Source organism: Schistocerca americana, chromosome 3 (genome assembly GCF_021461395.2).
Source record: "Schistocerca americana isolate TAMUIC-IGC-003095 chromosome 3, iqSchAmer2.1, whole genome shotgun sequence".
Classification (NCBI taxonomy): Eukaryota; Metazoa; Arthropoda; class Insecta; order Orthoptera; family Acrididae; genus Schistocerca; species Schistocerca americana.
The window spans coordinates 150,270,537-150,289,559 of NC_060121.1; the positions used below are offsets into that span (position 1 = coordinate 150,270,537).

The 19,023-nt window shown below is 39.4% G+C and overlaps 1 protein-coding gene across 1 annotated transcript in view; it reads left to right on the forward strand.

Moving 5' to 3' along the window:
* LOC124605348 (glycoprotein-N-acetylgalactosamine 3-beta-galactosyltransferase 1-like) overlaps window positions 1–7,722 on the forward strand; it is a 45,475-nt gene extending 37,753 nt beyond the window's left edge. The window contains exon 4 of the mRNA XM_047136969.1: window positions 5,491–7,722. Coding sequence (XP_046992925.1) covers window positions 5,491–5,682 — 192 coding nt within the window. The 3' untranslated portion in view covers window positions 5,683–7,722. The remainder of the gene's footprint in view (window positions 1–5,490) is intronic.
* The last annotated feature ends 11,301 nt before the right edge of the window (window positions 7,723–19,023 follow it).

Genomic DNA, 19,023 nt, shown 5'->3' on the forward strand with positions numbered 1-19,023 from the left:
TGAGCATGCAAACTACTGTAAGCAACATTTTAACTGAGTGCTGCATTTTGTTGGGTTGGTGCATAAGTTCGTAGTGTTTTTCCGTAAGTTTAATAAATTCAACAGATACACATGACAGAGACTTTAGTTGCCAATGTATTCTTCTTCTCTATTTACAACTGTCTGACAATGCTGGAGTAACTTTTCTATTCCACGGCTGTAGAAATCACATGGTTTTGACATGAAAGAACTCATAGAGTCATGTTCAGAGCACATTTTCATCTGGAAAGGAAGTTCCTTGAAGATTTCAATAAAGAGTGGAAAAGGTGAAAATCTGAGGGCCCATGATCAGGCGAATAAGGTGGGTGCAGAATGACTTCCCAACCCAACTCTGTATAGTGGTTTTTGTCAGTCTAGAGAATGCAGGCAGGTGTTATTGTGGAGTAGCACCACTTCACACAGTCTTCCTGGTCGTTGTTCTTGGATTACATCTGCAAGACATCTCAGTTATTGACAATAAATGTTAGCAGTGATGGTTACACCTTGGGGAAGCTATTCATAGTACACCTCACCATCGCTGTTCCACCAGTTGCATGGCCAAGTGAGGTGGTGCAGTGGTTAGCACACTGGACTAGCATTCGGGAGAACGACAGTTCAAACCCGCGTCCGGCCATCCTGATTTGTGTTTTCCTTGATTTCCCAATATCACTTCAGGCAAATGCCAGGATGGTTCCTTTGAAAGGCCACAGCTGACTTCCTTCCCCCATCCTTCCCTAACCCGATGGGATCAATGACCTCGCTGTTTGGTCCCCTCCCCTGAATCAACCACCAGATGCATAACATTCTCTTTTGTGAATGTACATGCAGGTCTTCGTACAGGACGTTGCTGCTTTGTTTGAGCTCAACCATCCCTTTATTTTCCTTATGTTAGCATAAAGACACCCTTTCTCGTGTCACCATACAGAATAGGAATGGTCAGTGTTGTTCACGATCCAGTTGATGCCAAGATAGCAGAAATGCACCCATGGCCACCTGCTGATTTTTGGGATTTTGGCTTAGAACGTGTGGCATCCATACATCCAATTGCTAAACCTTTCCCATTGCATGCAAATGTGACATGATGGTGGGAGGATCACAGTGCATCACATTTGCCATGTCTCAAGTACACTGACCTTGATCATTGTGAACTAATGTGTTTAAAGTATCTTCATAAAAACCCAAAGGTCTTTCTAAATGTGGAATCATTAATGTCAAAAGGATCCTCCTCAAAATGAGAAAACAGTTTTCTTGCCATGCTCTGTCCAATGGCATTATCCCCATACAAGGCGCAAATGTTTCTGGCTACCTCTGCTGCCATCACCACTCTGATGAACTCAGACAGAAAAATATGTCGCAAATGTTCAGATTTCTCAACTTGGCACTCCATTTTCTAGCATCCACAGCACCTCTCACCATCTCGAAATGACATACAGACAATATGTAAACCCAAATAGCAACAGTGAACTACAAATAGAAAATGACAATTATGATAGGCTGGCAGAAGCAAATTTAGGTGAGTGATCTGCCCTCTGTTTCAGCTGAAAACAAGACAGTAGTCAAACTTTTAAAATTTTGAGAAGTGTCTGGATTCCAGCTTTAGCTGTTAGGCTGGAGATTGTAGTGTGCTGCAGAGCAGCTGGCTCAGCCCTTTTATTCCAACAATCAGCCAACCACAGTTATTTCTGTTTAATTTTAACCCATTCCATTGCTTTTATCCTTTTTACTGTGAGATTTTACTCTACATTGTGATTTCCATTGTTTTGTGTGTGTGTGTGTGTGTGTGTGTGTGTGTGTGTGTGTGTGTGTGTGTTATTATTATTGAAAGAGAAGGTGGTGGTCCGTACATTTTTCTTTGTATTTCATATTTATTAATTTTGTGATCCTTAGCCACTCTCATCTCTTAAAATTTTAGTAAGGACACTAAAGACCCTGCTGTCATGCACCCACACCACAATATCACCACCACCACCACCACCACCACCACCACCATCAGCATCTCCATTTCGCTTGTGATTCCTTATTCTTCCCAGAGGCAGGTCTGGCATGTTCTTCATCATTCAAACTTGTTTGACCACACTGAATGTCTGTGTTACCTAACCTTTGTCTCATACGATGGTGTGTTGTTGTCATACATTTCCACCAATTCAGCGTGAATTTTTACAGCAGTGGTCTTCTTCAAATATAGAAAATTAATTGGCATGCAATACTCCACTTTACCAACGGGCAGTGCCATTTCGTTTAGGCTCCTGTAGAGATGTGCAACAGTACTGTGGCATGGTGATTTTAGTGTGTACCAGACTGCAGACATGTAACTGTAAGCAAGCAAATAATTAATTATGTAACTTTATTTTTTCAAGTTGATAATTTAAACTTTGACTTCCCTTCATATTTGCTGCCATTGAAAATTATGTATACAGTAAAACCCGAGTGGACTGGTCCAAAAAAGTGTAAAATGCAGGAAAGCGTAGGACACACAACAAGCAAAAATGTGTAAATTACCCTTTCTTTATATTGGTCAAAACATGAAATTAAAACAATTTAAATTTGTGTATTTAGAAAAATTTGAAATAATTATTATTTTTTCTTTCTAATAGCAATTAGCTCTACTTGTCTCTCCACAGTATGCACTTTTTGCACATTTGTATGACAATCAATGTTAAAGGTTGTGATAATGTCAAGAAAACTTAAAATACAGAAATGTTGTAACACAGAATTATTAATGATGGGAAAGCAGTGTATTGAGAGAATGGTACTTCTCTTGGGACTAACAAAAATGATCATGAAAAGCAGGAAAACATTAAATGCGGGACTGTAAAAATGGGGTTTTATTGTATCTGTCATGAGTGTGCTTCTCAACTAGCTGTTCAGATGAAGTATTTGGTATTGGTTCATAAAATTTCTCATCCACAAACCACTTAAAAAACTGTAATTATTCCAGTCAGTCATCTATAGTGAGAACAGAGCGATTGGAGAGAGTAGGTGAGGTTTTCTCTAGAGTTTTCGTTTGCATCTGACATTCAGTCTGGTAGACTGACTGTCAGAAGGACTGTATTATGAGTTTACACGTATCCCTGATTCTGAGCCTTAACAATATAGCATGCAACTTCAATTTTTATCTTGGGTGATTTGTGGTTCTTGTCTACTGTGATGAGTCCACCACCTATATGTGCTCAATGTACACTTAAATTTACCAAAAAAGCTCACTGCCATCAAGTTTGGTTTTCAGTGAACTCTTAACACCTAATTTTACGTGAGCACTGCTTTTTAGGGTTGCTTCAAACTCTGGGCCTTTGTTGCAAATGCTTTGACTGATGATCACTAGGATTTTAATAGATTCACCTGTGGGAGGGCATTTCTTTGGGGTCCCCTACTGCTATCATTATCAGGACTGAATGGGGAGTTGCCTAATGAAGAATCCTTCTTCAGCTTCTGATGTGTAGTACACCCTGACCGATGTAAGTGGTACTTAGAGTTCCCAATCTTATCACCCAAGGCTAACAATTCACAACCCAGCTTGTCATAGAACCTGCGAAGTCTCTATTTCAAGCCTTGTACTCAATTCAAAATCTGGAAGCAGTGCTGTAGATTGTGAGCTTTGTTGAAATCCTGTGAGCAAGGTTGGTCTTCTCAACCATGTCTGCCAGTTTCTGGAATGATCAAAATATGACGGCAGAGCCTAGAGGAAATGCATTGCTTATTCCAAAAATGTGCCACATTCTGCAGTTGGTTGCACCTTATTCTCTCAATGGCTGCCCAAGCAGCCTTTTCGGCATATCGAATGAGGCCTCCAGGCATACACACAAAGTGCACAAGGTAATCCTGTCCATCCGTTGCTGGCATTTCGCTAAAGGGTACCATTATTTGTCATACTTTCAAACTGCCATTAATTAAAAGACACCTGTCCCTTTGTGCTTGCCTCCCCCTGACATGAGTTATAACAGGCTTCCCAGGTGGTCGAGCATGTCACATAGGCTCAGTTTCAGTTTCAGTGGGAGACAGCACTTCAAACTTGATGATGGATGTAGTACAGTGAGTTCTCTGGACCCTGCGTCACATGCAAAGGCCATCCCTAGACCTACCATTGGTGCACTCCTCACAGCTAGGTTGTTGAGCTGTGATAGGCTCCCACATTTCCTGGAAAGGAAGACATTATTTATGGTGGATGATGTATATGAGGTATCTTATTCAGTACACCTGGTAAGTGCCTCTCAGTAGCCATCCCAACAAACCCTTTTGCAGCAGTTTGAAATCACTTGACATGAATTAGGGTGATTCCTTGTTGCTCTCAAACAGCAACTAACACAAGTCTCTGTATGTTGTGAGACTCCACTGTTGACTATAGAATGTCAAATTAAGCAGCTTTCAGCCGTCTTCATTTTCAAACTGTTATTTTATTTGGCTACCAGTTTCGGCAATTACTACGCCATCTTCAGGCGCCCTGACCGATATGTAGGAAGATTCCAACCTTGGCCCCAGTCAGAATAGGGCCATCATCCAAATACTGATATCTGTAGATTTTTGCTTGATACAACAATTACTGCAACCATCATCTGCCAACTGTTAGATGAAATGGAGGTTTACCTAACAGTCGGGAGATGATGATTGAAATGATCGCTGTATCCAGCAGAAATCTACAGATACCAGTATTTGAACAATGGCCCCTATTTTGGCCAGAACTGAGGTTGGAATCTTCCTACAAGTAGGTAAGAGAGGCTGAAGATGACGTAGTAAATTGCCGAAACGGTAGCCAAATAAAATAACAGTTAAGAAATTAGACGGCTGAAAGCCATTTGATTTGACATTTGCAACTAACACAGTATAAACATATCTGAGAACAGCATTCACTGTGGTGCTGCATTATGGCTGGTGCAATGTTTTGTTTTAAGCTGAGCTTGATGATTCCCTTTTAATTCCTGGATCTGCTACACCAACAAGATCACAAGTTCTAAAGCTAATGGCACCAAATAAAGTGATTTCTGTTATAACGAGAGATAAAAATTAATTTTTACCAAATATACTTGAAACTTTGAGTCTAGAAATTTTGTTTTGTAGTGGGTATGCTCAATATAAACCTTTATTGAGGGGGGGGGGGGGGGGGGAGAACTAAATGTTACACAACGTAACAGTTACAATATGCACAGAACACACTGTTATGATTTAGCAGCTGACTAAACAAGAGCTATTTTTGCATCATGATTGTATACTGTCAGACACTTCCTCAGAACAAAATGGTCAGTACATAGGAATAAGGTGGAAATGTTGCACTAATTATGTAAATACCTACACTGCGATTAAGGGGAAACTATTTTATGTCCATACTGTAGCTCACATATTGTTCACCATATTTTTAAAAAAATGTGTTCTGACTATATTTTATGGTCCAGAAGATATCCTCTGACAATATTTGTTGGCTATGTCATAATTTGTATTTCCAGATTGTAAAAAACCTTTAACAGATGTGTATTTGGACAGGTTTGGAAATCCTTTCTAAGGAAGGAAGGCCACCCTGTTGAAAATGTTTCTGCAGAAGAATACTTCAGGCTGTGGCAAGACAAAGTATCTGCACCAGATGACTTCAACAAGCGCATCCGTAGTGAACAGATGTCACATTTTTTTGAAGGCTTGCTAAGTGCTGCTCAAGGAAATGATTCAGTTAATGAATAACATTTGTTTGCAATATTATTGCCCAACACATCACAGTGTAACTTGTCTGTGATAATTAAGTAGTGATCAGATGTGTAATTTTGTAAGATAATGACATGTCTTTTGAGATGCCTGTTATGTTTCTCTTCTTACATGTGTGTTTTTGTTTAGCAGTAGATATAAGGGAAGTTCATGGAAAGACATACATCCATTTTTTTCAACCTTTGTGTGATTAAGACAAAAACTGCCGTCTTAAACTTCCAATTTTGTTATGTTAGTGAGGCTGTGTGTTTAAAAAAAAAGGAAAAAATGGCATACACAATACTAGACTGCCACTGATGGATATTAATAACTTTTTATGTCAGTGACTTGAGAGAGATGTATCCTAAATTCTCCCAATTTCTATACTTGTCTCACTTTTGACAGCTGAAAATAATTTTGAAAACATATCACTCTCATTTAATGGATAATAATAAGATATCCAGATTTTCTCTCTTTTGAAGATACTCCATAATTCATTTTTCATATGTACAGTATAATGATGCCAATAGAACTCTCTCTCTCTCTCTCTCTCTCTCTCTCTCTCTCTCTCTCTCTCTCTCCTCTAACTACTTAGATGTGAGAGGAATTGATGTATTTTGATCAAATGTTTGTGAAAGTTGCAATGATAGTGCTCATCAGGATGACATCAGTTTTTCCATGTATGACGTGCCAGAATTTTGTTTTGTTATTATTTTATTAACTGTATCAATATTTTGAATATTGCTGTGTTGTGAACAATCAAAAGTAAGGTTTGCATTTCAGTCCTTATTTTCCATTATTAAATTAGCAAGTCAGATGGAAACTTGAACCCATGGTGTGCTTCGGTTTTCAGGCACTTCAATAATGATCTAAACTGTACCGGATCTGAAGTAACAAATATTAGCAGTACAAAAATAATGTCTCTTGAGGTCCAGTGCAGTCATCTGATGAATCAGAAGTATCTGACTTATTCACTTTCTCTTTTCTCCACAAGTGTGTCCAAACGTTGCATACAAAGGTTTTCTCAATTGATACAAATGCACTTACAAAAATTATTTTAATGATTTTGAATGTTTTAAAAAACGTGATGGGGATCTTTTACAAGCTACTTTACCACTTAACAGTAAGAACAAAAAGTTTTTCCAAATGGTTTGGGAGCTGTGTGCTTTAAAAAGATGCTGAAGGAAGGATCATAAGCAGCATCCTTCAGGTAAGGGAAGCCCAGGCATAGACAACTATATCGGAGCACTGTAACATCATATTGGGAAATAACTGTCACCAGTAATTCTGACTTCCCGTTTTACATTCCAATCTCCACCCTCCACCACTTTCCCTTTTTTCAGTGTGTGTGTGTGTGTGTGTGTGTGTGTGTGTGTGTGGAGAAGAGAGAGAGAAGAATGAATTATCATTTGGCTGTGCTGGCAGAGGCAAATTTATATAGTTTTAGTGTTGTGGTTGTGAAGCCCACATCCGTCCACTATTGACTTGCTCAGTATTATAAGTGCCTTGTAGATGTTAGCATTTTAATAATAGTACATCCAGTTTAAACTATTTTTATGTAAAATTCTGAAATGTTGCTGTTATGTATTTTAAAACATTTTCTGTTATTTTTGATTTGAAACAACTCATTTCTGATCAGTATTACTTACACAGCTATATGTATATGTTCAAGCACACTTTTTTAAAGAAATGTTTCCTATACAGAACTTATATTTTTTTAGTATGCTAAAAGCAAATTTTGTAAACTGTATGTAAAATATTTATTTTATGCAATAACAGCTCTCTTCTCACACATTTTAATTGTCGTGATGCTTTGTATACTAAGAATGCTATAAAGAAAATGTTACTTTACCATTAGAGAATTGTTGTGAAAAGATGCACTGATGCAGTATGTTCACAGAGATTGACAACAGAAGTGTGAGGCCACCACTTGTAAGAAATCTTCTCATTATTTAAAAAAAAAAAAGTAGTACAGACTCAGTGAAATGTTAAATTATGGAATTGGTGAACAGTCAGTACCCTTTTAAGCAGCCGCTAAATGACCAAATTCCTGGCCACATAATGAGGAAGCTGCTGCCTTCAGTAAGCATTAGCTGATTTCATTACTATTTATATAGTAATTTAGTATCATGAAATACTTTCAATAAAAGTGTCCATAATCTAAATGGCAAACAGTAATAAACTGGCTGTCCATCTTAATAACACATTTAAGCATTGAGCATAAATAAGAGGTTATTTCTTCCACATCCCTAACCATCCATTGTGGTTTGAGAACTCACATCTGTTTTAACATTTTGATAGTAACAAAATGATTTTTTTTCTGTCAGAATATTTCTCAAAAGAAGGACACTTCTATTTCATTCATATTTTATTGGAAAAATGTAGCCCATTCTGTGTTCAGTTCATGTAGAGAGCTCTTCACTTTATTTCCAATCAGAAAATCAACCATGAATACTGAATTTTGTGTGCATAGCAAATGATTTTCATATGATAACTTATGCAAAAATTCTCTTAACATTTAATTATTAATCTACATTCCAATCAGTTTATTTTTGTAATACATTGTACTGAAAAGCTTTACTGTACTCTACAATTGTATCAAACTATGTAAATGAAGAAAATCCAGTGGGAACTTAATTTTATAGATGCCCTCATGACTGGGAATTAAATATTATGAAGCAGAATGTTGAAGCAATATGGGAAGGAAGAAAAACTTGTGAAGTCTGTTTGAATGAAATGTTTCTGTTTCTTTTCTTATTTAACAGTTTAGAAAGGCGTAACTCTCTTAAATCAAACAATTGTCAATGGTTTTGGAAATCTGTAATTATTTTGACTATAGGAAAAAATATGTTTATAAAAGGCAGTAAAGCTTCATGCCAGTTTAAGTAATAGCCATTTAATGTGCCCAATGTATTTCCTTGCTTCTGAGACTTAATCTGTACTTATCATTAAAAGTTTATGTACTCTCAAACATCTCCATTCACCAATTACATAATATTATTACAAGATACTCCTGAATTTATAGGTTTCTTAGAAAGTTAAATAAAGTTGGAATGGTATTTAATATTTCTTTATACATTTACATCCCACTACATTATGAAAGTAACAATATTACGAAAAGGATAGTTGCTACTCATCATGTGGAGATGCTGAGTCACAGATAGGCACAACAAAAAGACTGTCAGAAAGTGAGCTTCGGGCCAACAAGGTCTTCATCAAAAATAAACAACATGTCTATTTTCGACAAAGGCCTTGTTGACCAAAAGCTCGTTTTCTGATAGTTTTTTTGTTGCGCCTATTTGCAACCCCGCTATATGGTGAGTAACAACTGTATGTTTCATAATACTGTTACATTCCATCCTGGATTTTCCATTATTTGATTTTAGATTATGAAAGTGATATATATGGGAAAAGTTTTTCTTCTATTCACTGTGATATGTTGAGTAAGTGACAAGTCTTTATTCCTGAAAATTGTTGTCCATAACTTGAGATATAAAAATGAAATGGTAGATTAGTTATAGTAAGTTAAGCATACATTCACGAGAGTAAGAACTTGATCATTTTGAGACTTTCAGACTTCTGATGGTTGATGAAACAATTATCAGATCCAAAACACACAAACATGTGTGTTTTTCAAAGGAATATATCAGGATCAATTCTGTTCTTAATATAAATCAATGGCTTTTCAGACTGTATAAGACACAAAGGAAAAATTCTTTCTGCTGACAACAGCAACGTTATAGTTACTGATAAAACACCAGAATGCGTAGATCAATAAGTAATGAACTACCACTGAACACAAAAAAAAAAAAAACAAATGGCATGGATGTCAGCATAAACACAGAAAAAAATTCTTCACATTAAATATAAATGATAGGTCTGTGTAGAACAAGGGCTGGTTTGGACTTAACATTTCCATGGGCAAATGTTAAACAGTATTTTCTATCGGGGATTAAAATTGTTTGATAATGTGCCCAAGGAGGTGAAGGGAATAAGTAAAATATTTTTTAAAATAATAGATATTTGAAATGTGATCCCAAAATTAGTTCAGTAGAGAAAATTCTTTTCAGAACATGTTATGGTAACTATTCTCACTGCTTTTTGATTGTTGGCCTCAAAAGCAACCAGTGGTGACTCGTGAGGGTGGACTGGGCCTTCTTTCCTGCAAATTAAAATATCTGTCCTAAAATGTAAACCTGAAAAGTGTATTAATAATGTTAACAATTTAGTCACTCTCCATTTTAAAGAAGTAATGTGGGGTGGGGAGTGGGAGGGATAACAGGGTAGGGTTGGGGAAGGTGTAGTGATGCTTGTGGGAGAGTACAGGGACGGAGACCGAGTGAGGTGGTGCAATGGTTAGCACACTGGACTCGCATTCAGTAGGTCGACAGTTCAAACCCACATTCAGCCAGCTTGATTTAGGTTTTCTGTGATTTCCCTAAATCACGTCAAGCAAATACCGAGATGGATCCTTTGCAAGTACACGGCCAACTTCTTTCCCCAGCCTTTCCTAATGTGATGGGACCGATGACCTCATTGTTTGGTCTCCTCCCCCCAAACCATCAGGGACATGGTGGGATGCTAGGTGCAGTTGGGAGCTTTGAGAGGCGGGGGGGGGGGGGGGGGGGGGATGAAAAGAGAGAAGTAGAGAAGGGGAAGTAAAGACCATTGGGTCATTGGTGGAATAGAAGGTTGTGTGGTGTTGGAGGGGGAGCAGGAAAGGAGATAGGTTGGTGCAGGACAAGTACTAACAAAGACTGAGGATGGGAGGGGGAGGAGCTAGGGTTATGGAAATGTAGGATATATTGCAGGGAGATTTCCCACCTAGACAATTCAGGAAAGCTGTTGTGGGAAGGAAGGATCCAGATGGTGCAGGCTGGCAAGCAATCACTGAAGTGAAGAACATTGCATTGGACAGCATGTTCAGCAACTGGCTGATCCAGTTGACTCATGGCCACAGTTTGTCGGTGCTGTTTTTGAATTGTGTAGGTAGGAACTCCGTCTGCAATGTATCCTATGTTCCCATAAATTCTCTGGCCTCAACCTTCTCTAGCTCCTGTCCTCCACATACCTGTGCCTTTCCGTGCTCTCACTCTAGCACTAAACACCCTTCTGCCAATGCAGCCAGTAGTCTTTTTTTCCCCCCCTTTCCTGCTCCTCTTCCCCCCCCCTCCCCCCCCCCCCCCCCCAAAAAAAAAATGAGAACCTCCTGAGTGCACCACTCTCCACCATTTCCCAGCTCACTGCCACAAGTAGCACAACACCTTCCCCCATCATGATCCTGGTATCGCTCCCCCTCCCCACACATGCCTTCTTTTTACCCCCACCACCCACGACAGATTGCTGGACACATTAGACACAGGACAAAAAGACCCAACAGCTGCTTCCCCAGGCCTGGTATAGGTTTATAGATGACATCTTTGTGGTCTGGACTCATGGTGAAGAAACACTCCTTAATTTCCTCCATAACCTCAACTCCTTTTCGAATCTGAATTTCACCTGGTCCTTCTCCAAAACCCAAGCCACCTTCCTGGATGTTGACCTTCATCTTGTTGAAGCTCACATCCACACCTCTGTCCATATCAAACCCACAAACAAACAACAGTACCTTCACTTTGATAGCTGCCATCCATTCCACATCAAACGTTCCCTCCCCTACAGCCTAGGTATTTGTGGCAAACGTATCTGCTCCAGTGATGAATCCCTCAACAATTACACCAGTAGCCTGACCAGTGCTTTCCTCTCCCGCAACTATCCTGCAGACCTTGTCCACAAACAGATCTCCCGAGCAATACATTCCTCCCCGTCCAACAACAATGTTCCTACCCCCAGACCACACAGAAGCATCCCCCTTGTCACCCAATATTATCCTAGCCTCGAATATATCAACAAATTACTCCGCCAGGGATATGACTTTCTCAAGTCAACCCCTGGAATGAGATCATCCCTTGACAAAATTCTCCCCACACCACCCAGAGTTGCCTTTCGTCGCCCCCCTAACCTCCGTAACATCCTTGTTAAACCCTACAATATTCCCAGACTACCGTCTCTACCCAGCGGTTCCTACCCCTGTAACCGACCCCGCTGCAAAACCTGCCCCATGCATCCCCCCACAACCACCTACTCCAGCCCCGCTACTGGTAAAACATACATAATTCAAGGCAGGGCCACGTGTGAAACTACACATGTCATTTATCAGCTGACATGCCTGCACTGCACAGCCTTTTACTTCGGTATGACAACAACTAAACTGGCTGAGCACATGAAGGGACACAGATGAACTGTCTGCCTAGGAGATGTCCAATACGCAGTAGCGGAGCATGCCCTCCAGCTTAATTCTAGGGACCTAGGAACCTGCTACACCGTATGTGCCATTTGGCTTCTCCCACCCAACACCAGTCCCTCTGAACTGCGGAGATGGGAACTTGCACTCCAACACATCCTTTCATCCCGCAATCCCCCAGGACTGAACCTACATTAAACAACCTCACTCCCATTTACTCTTCAGTCTTCTCCTGTTTCCCTTTCCTCTTTAGCCATTCACGCATCTGTTCATCCTACATAGTTGTGTTTATCTTTATACTGTATACTTCTGTATGCATCCTCTTTGGTTTGAAGCTGGCACAGTACTTGCAGTAGAATATCTTTGGCTTCCCTCTGACAACCATGCCTCCATCCTTGCTACCATCCCTATTTTCCTTTCCCTGTTGCTTCATAACCTAGGTTGTGAGTAACTGAATCCACTTCCCCTTCTTCCCTTTCTTTCCCCTCCCTCCTCCCTGATGAAGGAACATTTGTTCCGAAAGCTAGGAACGTAAATTTTCAGTTCTGTTTTTTGTGTATCTACGGGCTGTACTGAGCTGAGGTAAGTACTGGCCAGCCCCTCTATCTCTTTGTTAGTATTTGTTTCATATTAGACACAGGCGCAGTCTCACCAAAGTGGCCGGAGACTGGTCTTTTGTGTGTGCATCATGCTTGTGTGAATGTGTGTGTTTTGTACTTCAGAAGACCTTTTGGCTGAAAGCTAAAATGTATAACTGTCTGTTCTTTGTGCCTGTCTGCAGCTCAGTTTCTCCTCCATATGGTGAGTAGTGATCTATCATTTTCGTAATACTGTTGTATTTGGTCACCTACAATACTAAATGGCATCCCAGTTGCGGGTTGCCTGTCTAATGCATTTCAGGGGCAACAATAATTTATTTTTCAATATTTCATAAAATTATTGACTGAATCTAAAATGCTGTCACAGCCTACTCATTAAGGCATATAATCTTACACTGAAATAGTAATTAAGAATCACAGTTATCCCAACAACCCAGACTTCAAAGCAGTGCTGAAAAGTAATGCCTCTGACATTTTTACATGAAAACTCTTAAAGCTTTTAAAATAAAACAAACATTATTAACATTCTAAATCTTTATTCTTCATGTCTTACATATTTACAGCCCTCTGCCACTAAAGGGCTCCGAATTTTAGCATGTAACATGGTGGCGTGTAACGTAACTATGTCGTGTGTGAGAAACAGTATGCTGTCATCAAGATCAAATTTGAAGATTTCATCCACAAATGGAGCATCCTCTCCATCAGAATGACAATGCCAGACCCTACACAAACACTGCAATATCTACAATGATCCGATGCCTTGGGTTCACAGTCATTGGTCATCCTCCGTACAGTCCCAACCAGGCCCCATTTGATTTTCATCTGTTTCCAAAACTGAAAGAATGCCTTTGAGAATTTCACTTTGATAGTGATGAAGTGGCACAAGCAGAGGGAGATTGTGGTTCTGTCAAAGAAGTTGAACATTCTACAGTGACAGTATCATGGGGTCAAATGTGTTTGTCACTAACGTGTCTATCTTGAGAAATAAATATATAGACATGAAGAATAAAGATGCTATTAGAATGATAATAAAGTTTGTTTTATTTAAAAAGCTTTAAGAGTTTTCACATAAAACATTTTAAGACGTTACTTTTCAGCACACCCTCATATAGTCACCTAGTATTTGAGAATGGGGGCAGTTTCCATCTTCCAACACACTTTGCACATAATGTCTGACCTTTTTAAACTTTTACTCACTGGGGTCTGTCAGGGATGTATCTGGACTCTACCTGATCTGAAGGATAGCATACGATGACGTGTCTCTCTGACTACACCAGATATGGTGCAAGCAACTGTCATGTAGCTGAGTCAGGAGGCCATACTGAACACATCTGGCAACTTGTGACCCTATCCTGATAAATGAGCCAGAATTACTGTTATGTGTTTTATTGTCCCTCTACTTTTCCTGCACCCACATCACATTCTGGATGCTTACAATGCCATGTTTCCATCTGGTGGAAGAAAGTGGACCTACTGTTCTCTTTTCAGCATACTCCACAAGTGTACTAATTAATAAACATACCCACAATGTTTCAACATCTGTTATGTATACAGTCCAGTTTGCAACACTCGGGACACTGACAGTTTTATTATAACCACTCTTATAGTAATAGATTATTGATAATATAAAATACAAATTAAGTTTCTATGCTTTCCTTGTCTTTTGTTAAGGTATAGCTTGGCTTGATCCACATCCCCACATGTTCTCCTTGTTGAAAGGCTGTGTGGAACAAATGAATAAATGGATGACTAATTTTCTGGAGTAATCTGCGCCCATTTTTACCCTTCCTCAACCTGTCCCTATATCCTTCCTTAGGAAGAAACTAATAATTATGTATGCTAGGATAGTACCACGTATTTTTACTTCTATGTGTGTCTGTTGCCAGTACCAAATGTTTTGCCTCTTGAAGGAAAGTGCGAAACTACAATGCATGAAGGAAGATTAAACTGTAACTACTATGGCAGCAATAGTGGGAAACAGAGAGAGAGAGAAAACAATGATTAGAAACATTCCAGCACTGGATTGCTGCACAGAATTTATACCCATAAGAATTTTCTGACAAGCCCCACTAAATAGACATGGCCTGAGATGTCACTGAAAGCAGCTCTGGAAACTGACTCATCTTTTGTTATTCACGGCTTTGCTTTTGCATTGTATGGCAGGCCACATTGATCTTCAGAACAGCTATTTTGGATAGCTTGCACCAGATTTTACACTGTTGCATAAAACTTGTGAATTAGAATGATCCAGTGGATTTGCTGGAAGATCACTGCTGGTCTAATAGAACAAAATGCAAAGGTAGTTGGTGTCCCATGTTTGAAAATTAATTATAGCTGTAGAAATTGTAAAGTGGGTCCTCATCTGTGGAATCTCTGATATTCAAAACTTTACTTACTGTTCCACCTCAGTGTCATCATATTAGCTCCCATAACTATTCATTCCATCCTTGACTAGGCAAATATCAGTGTATTAAGTTTCATAAGTGTCCTTTCTTTCTCACAATCCCACTCTCCATAAGCATCAGCTATAGTTTTACACTATCTTTACAAGTAAAGCTCGGGACAACACATGGTAGATGTGACAGTGCACTCATTGCCACAAGGATACCTCAGATGCTCAGTTACCATGCAATATGTATTGAAATGCCTCAATATTTGCCAAAGAGAAGAAATGTCCCAAAAATTGAGGTAAAAAGACTTGCACCATATACTGAAGCTGCAATGAATTTCAGAGAGTACAACTACTACGTACATTTAGTACATGATAAGCTTCTACAATCATTAACTCAACTTCAAATATCAATGCTTTATTGGAAGTATAAATTACTAATATAGGAATCAACTTCTTTGTCCACTGGTGGACATGTAATGTGACACATGAGACTAAAACTGGAATGAAAAATAAGGTAATTTAGTCAAGAAAGAAATCTGTAACCAATAAATAAGGAAACAGAAATTGTAACTGTAAGATCAAATACCAGGAAAACCATGCAATGGAAATTGAATCTACTCAGTTAAAGGGAAAGACTAATGCAAATAAATATAAACCCAAAAATCTGACTACGGTTGCAGGTTTGAATCCTGCCTCGGGCATGGATGTGTGTGATGTCCTTAGGTTAGTTAGGTTTAATTAGTTCTAAGTTCTAGGTGACTGATGACCTCAGGCGTTAAGTCACATAGTGCTCAGAGCCATTTTGCACCAAAAATCTGAAAGTCAACACACTGATGACCTGTTCTAGGTATGATTCAACAATGGAACTTGAAATATGTCAGAACAAAGATTCTAGATATAATGATTGAGGATCTTGACAATCACCTTGCTATTCTTGCTGTTGTAGAATTGTCAGCTAATGGAAAGACAAATTGAGGAAGCACATTATCACAAGAATTTCTTTCATCCTCCAATGCAACATAATTGTTCAGGATTCACTGGAAGGAACCATGTACTTGTGTTTGCACTGTTTAAACCACCTCACTCCCATCTACCAAGAGGATATGGACTCTGGAGAAAGAACATCATAAATGGAAAGAGAGCTTAAATCTGAGTAATCGCATTTATAATTGATGTGTACCGCTTCTCTACTCTAGCGGGGTACTGTTCACTGTATCCATGGCATATATTAAGCCTTACATGCTCCTGGGCCATGTTAAATGGCGAACATCTCAGGGATCTCAGCATTCGTTTGCTGGATACTGGCTTGACAAACCTGGGTTTGTAACTGTAAGCTCTGGGCATGCTTCAGCAACCGCCTTGTAGCATGGCTGTAGAGCATTCTGTGTCACAGGGGATGGGGACCTTGGCTTCACTGTCTGGGTTGCAAGAATGGTAAAAATTACTATCTTGATATTCATCTTTAAGTCGCATATATTACCTGGCTATGTGAAGGCAGATTTCTTACCTCTTATATAAGTCCCCAATCCTATGTGTTGCTTTCAATATCAGAGATTTGGGCACATAATTCCAGAGAGCAAAGGGAAGTCAACCTGTGGAAAATGTGGTTCAGATGCTCACAATCCAGGCTCGCTGTACACTCAGTTCTCTTATTGTGTTAACTGCCCTGGTGTGCACCCAGTCTGGTCAAAGGAATGTGCTCTTCATGTACAGGAACAGAAGATTCAGGAACTTCAGGTTGACCAGACAGTTACCATACTTGGAACCATAAAAGGTTTTCATGGCCATGAAACCTCCACTTTTGCAACCTTGTTCTCTATCAAGCAACCAACTGCCACATCTGATGTCTCAGTGCAAACAGACAGTGCATATGCTAGTGTGTCTACCATCACTTGCAGCAACCAGTAAAAAAATCTGATGCATCAATACAAATTCACAGCACAGAAGATGGCACATCCACATGTGCTTGCAGCTGCATCTGCAAGGCAATGCTGCAGTTATTAGCTTGCAGAGCCACCAGTGATGAGTTACAAGGAAAATGAGGTGACTTCCACACCAAGAAAGAAGTTCAGTCCTCTCAGAAAGGGAAAAATGTTGGTTTTGTAAATCTGCATCACCAGTTTTGTAAAGGCCTAGTCACTACTGCTGTAGAGGCCTAATTGCCACTGTTGTTGGGTCAAGTAACAGGATTCCACAACACTCCAACAAATTAGTTACAAAGTCACACAAATGAGTTAAAAAGGCTTACTTATCTTTGTGCCTTGTTAAATAATGAAGTCTGCAACACTGCTTGTAATATAACACAAAAAGCCCACAATGGCTAAGTGGAAATAATTGTAGGTAAACTACACAGTAAATGGCAAATGCAATGTTCACTTCTAAGAGTTCACTAAACAACGTTTCCTGTCTAAGTCAGCCCTGGACGATGATCTACAATCAAGTGGGCAAGAACTGCTCTTCTATCATCCAAGTAGGCTTCTGTTTGTTGTCATCTTGTCATTGGTGGATTGTACTCGGATAGTGATTGGCTGAGGAGAAGTCAATATCTTCATCCTCAACGGTGCCCGTGGTGCTGGCGGAACTCGTGCAAATGGCGAGTCTCTATGGCAATGGCAGCTTGCATCTTTGTGCCAGTGCTGGGTCTTGTTTGGACAACACAGCAGTTGGTGAGAAGACCAAACCTAAAAAAGCATGACATCAAGCCGCCTTCTGATGATGAAGACTGTCCAATAGACTTAGACATAGACCCTCTACCCCTACTCCCTATTTTTTGAACTCCTCTCCTAGGCTACAGGACATGGTGAAGCTTAACCCTTTTAGTGCCAAATACGATCTGATCGTGATCCAGATTTTCGGCGAAAAATGCCAGAAACGATCTGATCGTGATGCCTTTCTCATTCATTTTTTCCGCGCTTGAAGGCAAAGTTGTTAGTATTTCCTAGCGAATGAGAAAGGCATCACGATCAGATCGTTACTGGCATTTTTCGCCGAAAATCTGGATCACGATCAGATCGTATTTGGCACTAAAAGGGTTAAACCAAATGCAGAAGGTGGCTCTTATCCTCCAAAGTAATATGAACAGTTATTACACACATTTGGAGGAATTAAAACTGCTTGTACAAGAGCAACCTTTACACATCTGCCTTCAGGAGACAAACTTCAAGGCCACAGGTAACCCTTTGTGACCAGGATTTAATCTTCGCAGGAAGCATGACCTAAGTGGTCACTGATTAAAGGGTGGTGTAGCTGCGTTCGTCAACAAACCACACCACTACTTGCTTATAACCCTCACCACTGAGTTACAAACAGTTGTAGTGCAGTATATGAGGTATGATCAAAAAGAAACAGGATTTTATTAATTTTGAGGGCTTTGTACGTCAGTTTTCAAATTTTTTATCTTGCTGGTACTCAGTACCTGACGGAAGCTTGCATTTTGAGCTTCTTTGAAGATTTAATTTATTGTTGACAGTTGAAAAGGTTATATGTGTTTTTATTAGTGCTTGGTGAATTGTTACTTTCGAAAAAAGGGACTAAAGGATATGCATTAAATTTTGCTTGAAAAATTGAATAAAATGCAGCCGAACATTTGAAATGTTGACTGTGGCTTTTGGTGAATCTACTGTGGATAATACAGGAGTTTATGAGTGCTATAAACATTTCAAAGAGTATTAAGAAGACAATGAAGATGACCATCCTGGATGCCCTAGCATATCAATTACTGATGACAATGTGGAAGAAGTAAAGAAAATGGTTCTGTAAAATCACCAAATCACCATCAGAGAGCTTGCTGGTGATGTGTCATATCCTTTGGCTCATGCCCAACAATTTTTTTTTTAATATTTTGGGCACAAAATGTGTAGCATTAAAGTTTATTCTGAAATTGTTGAATTTCAATCAAAAATGAGGTCATGTAGACATCACTCAGAAATTTCTGAATAATGTCAATAATGATACAGAACTTCTAAAGAGCAGATGATGAAACATGGGTATCTGGGTATGACACTGAAACCAAGGCCCAATCATCCAAATGGAAACTGCTTGAAGAGCCAGGGCCAAAAAAATTCGAT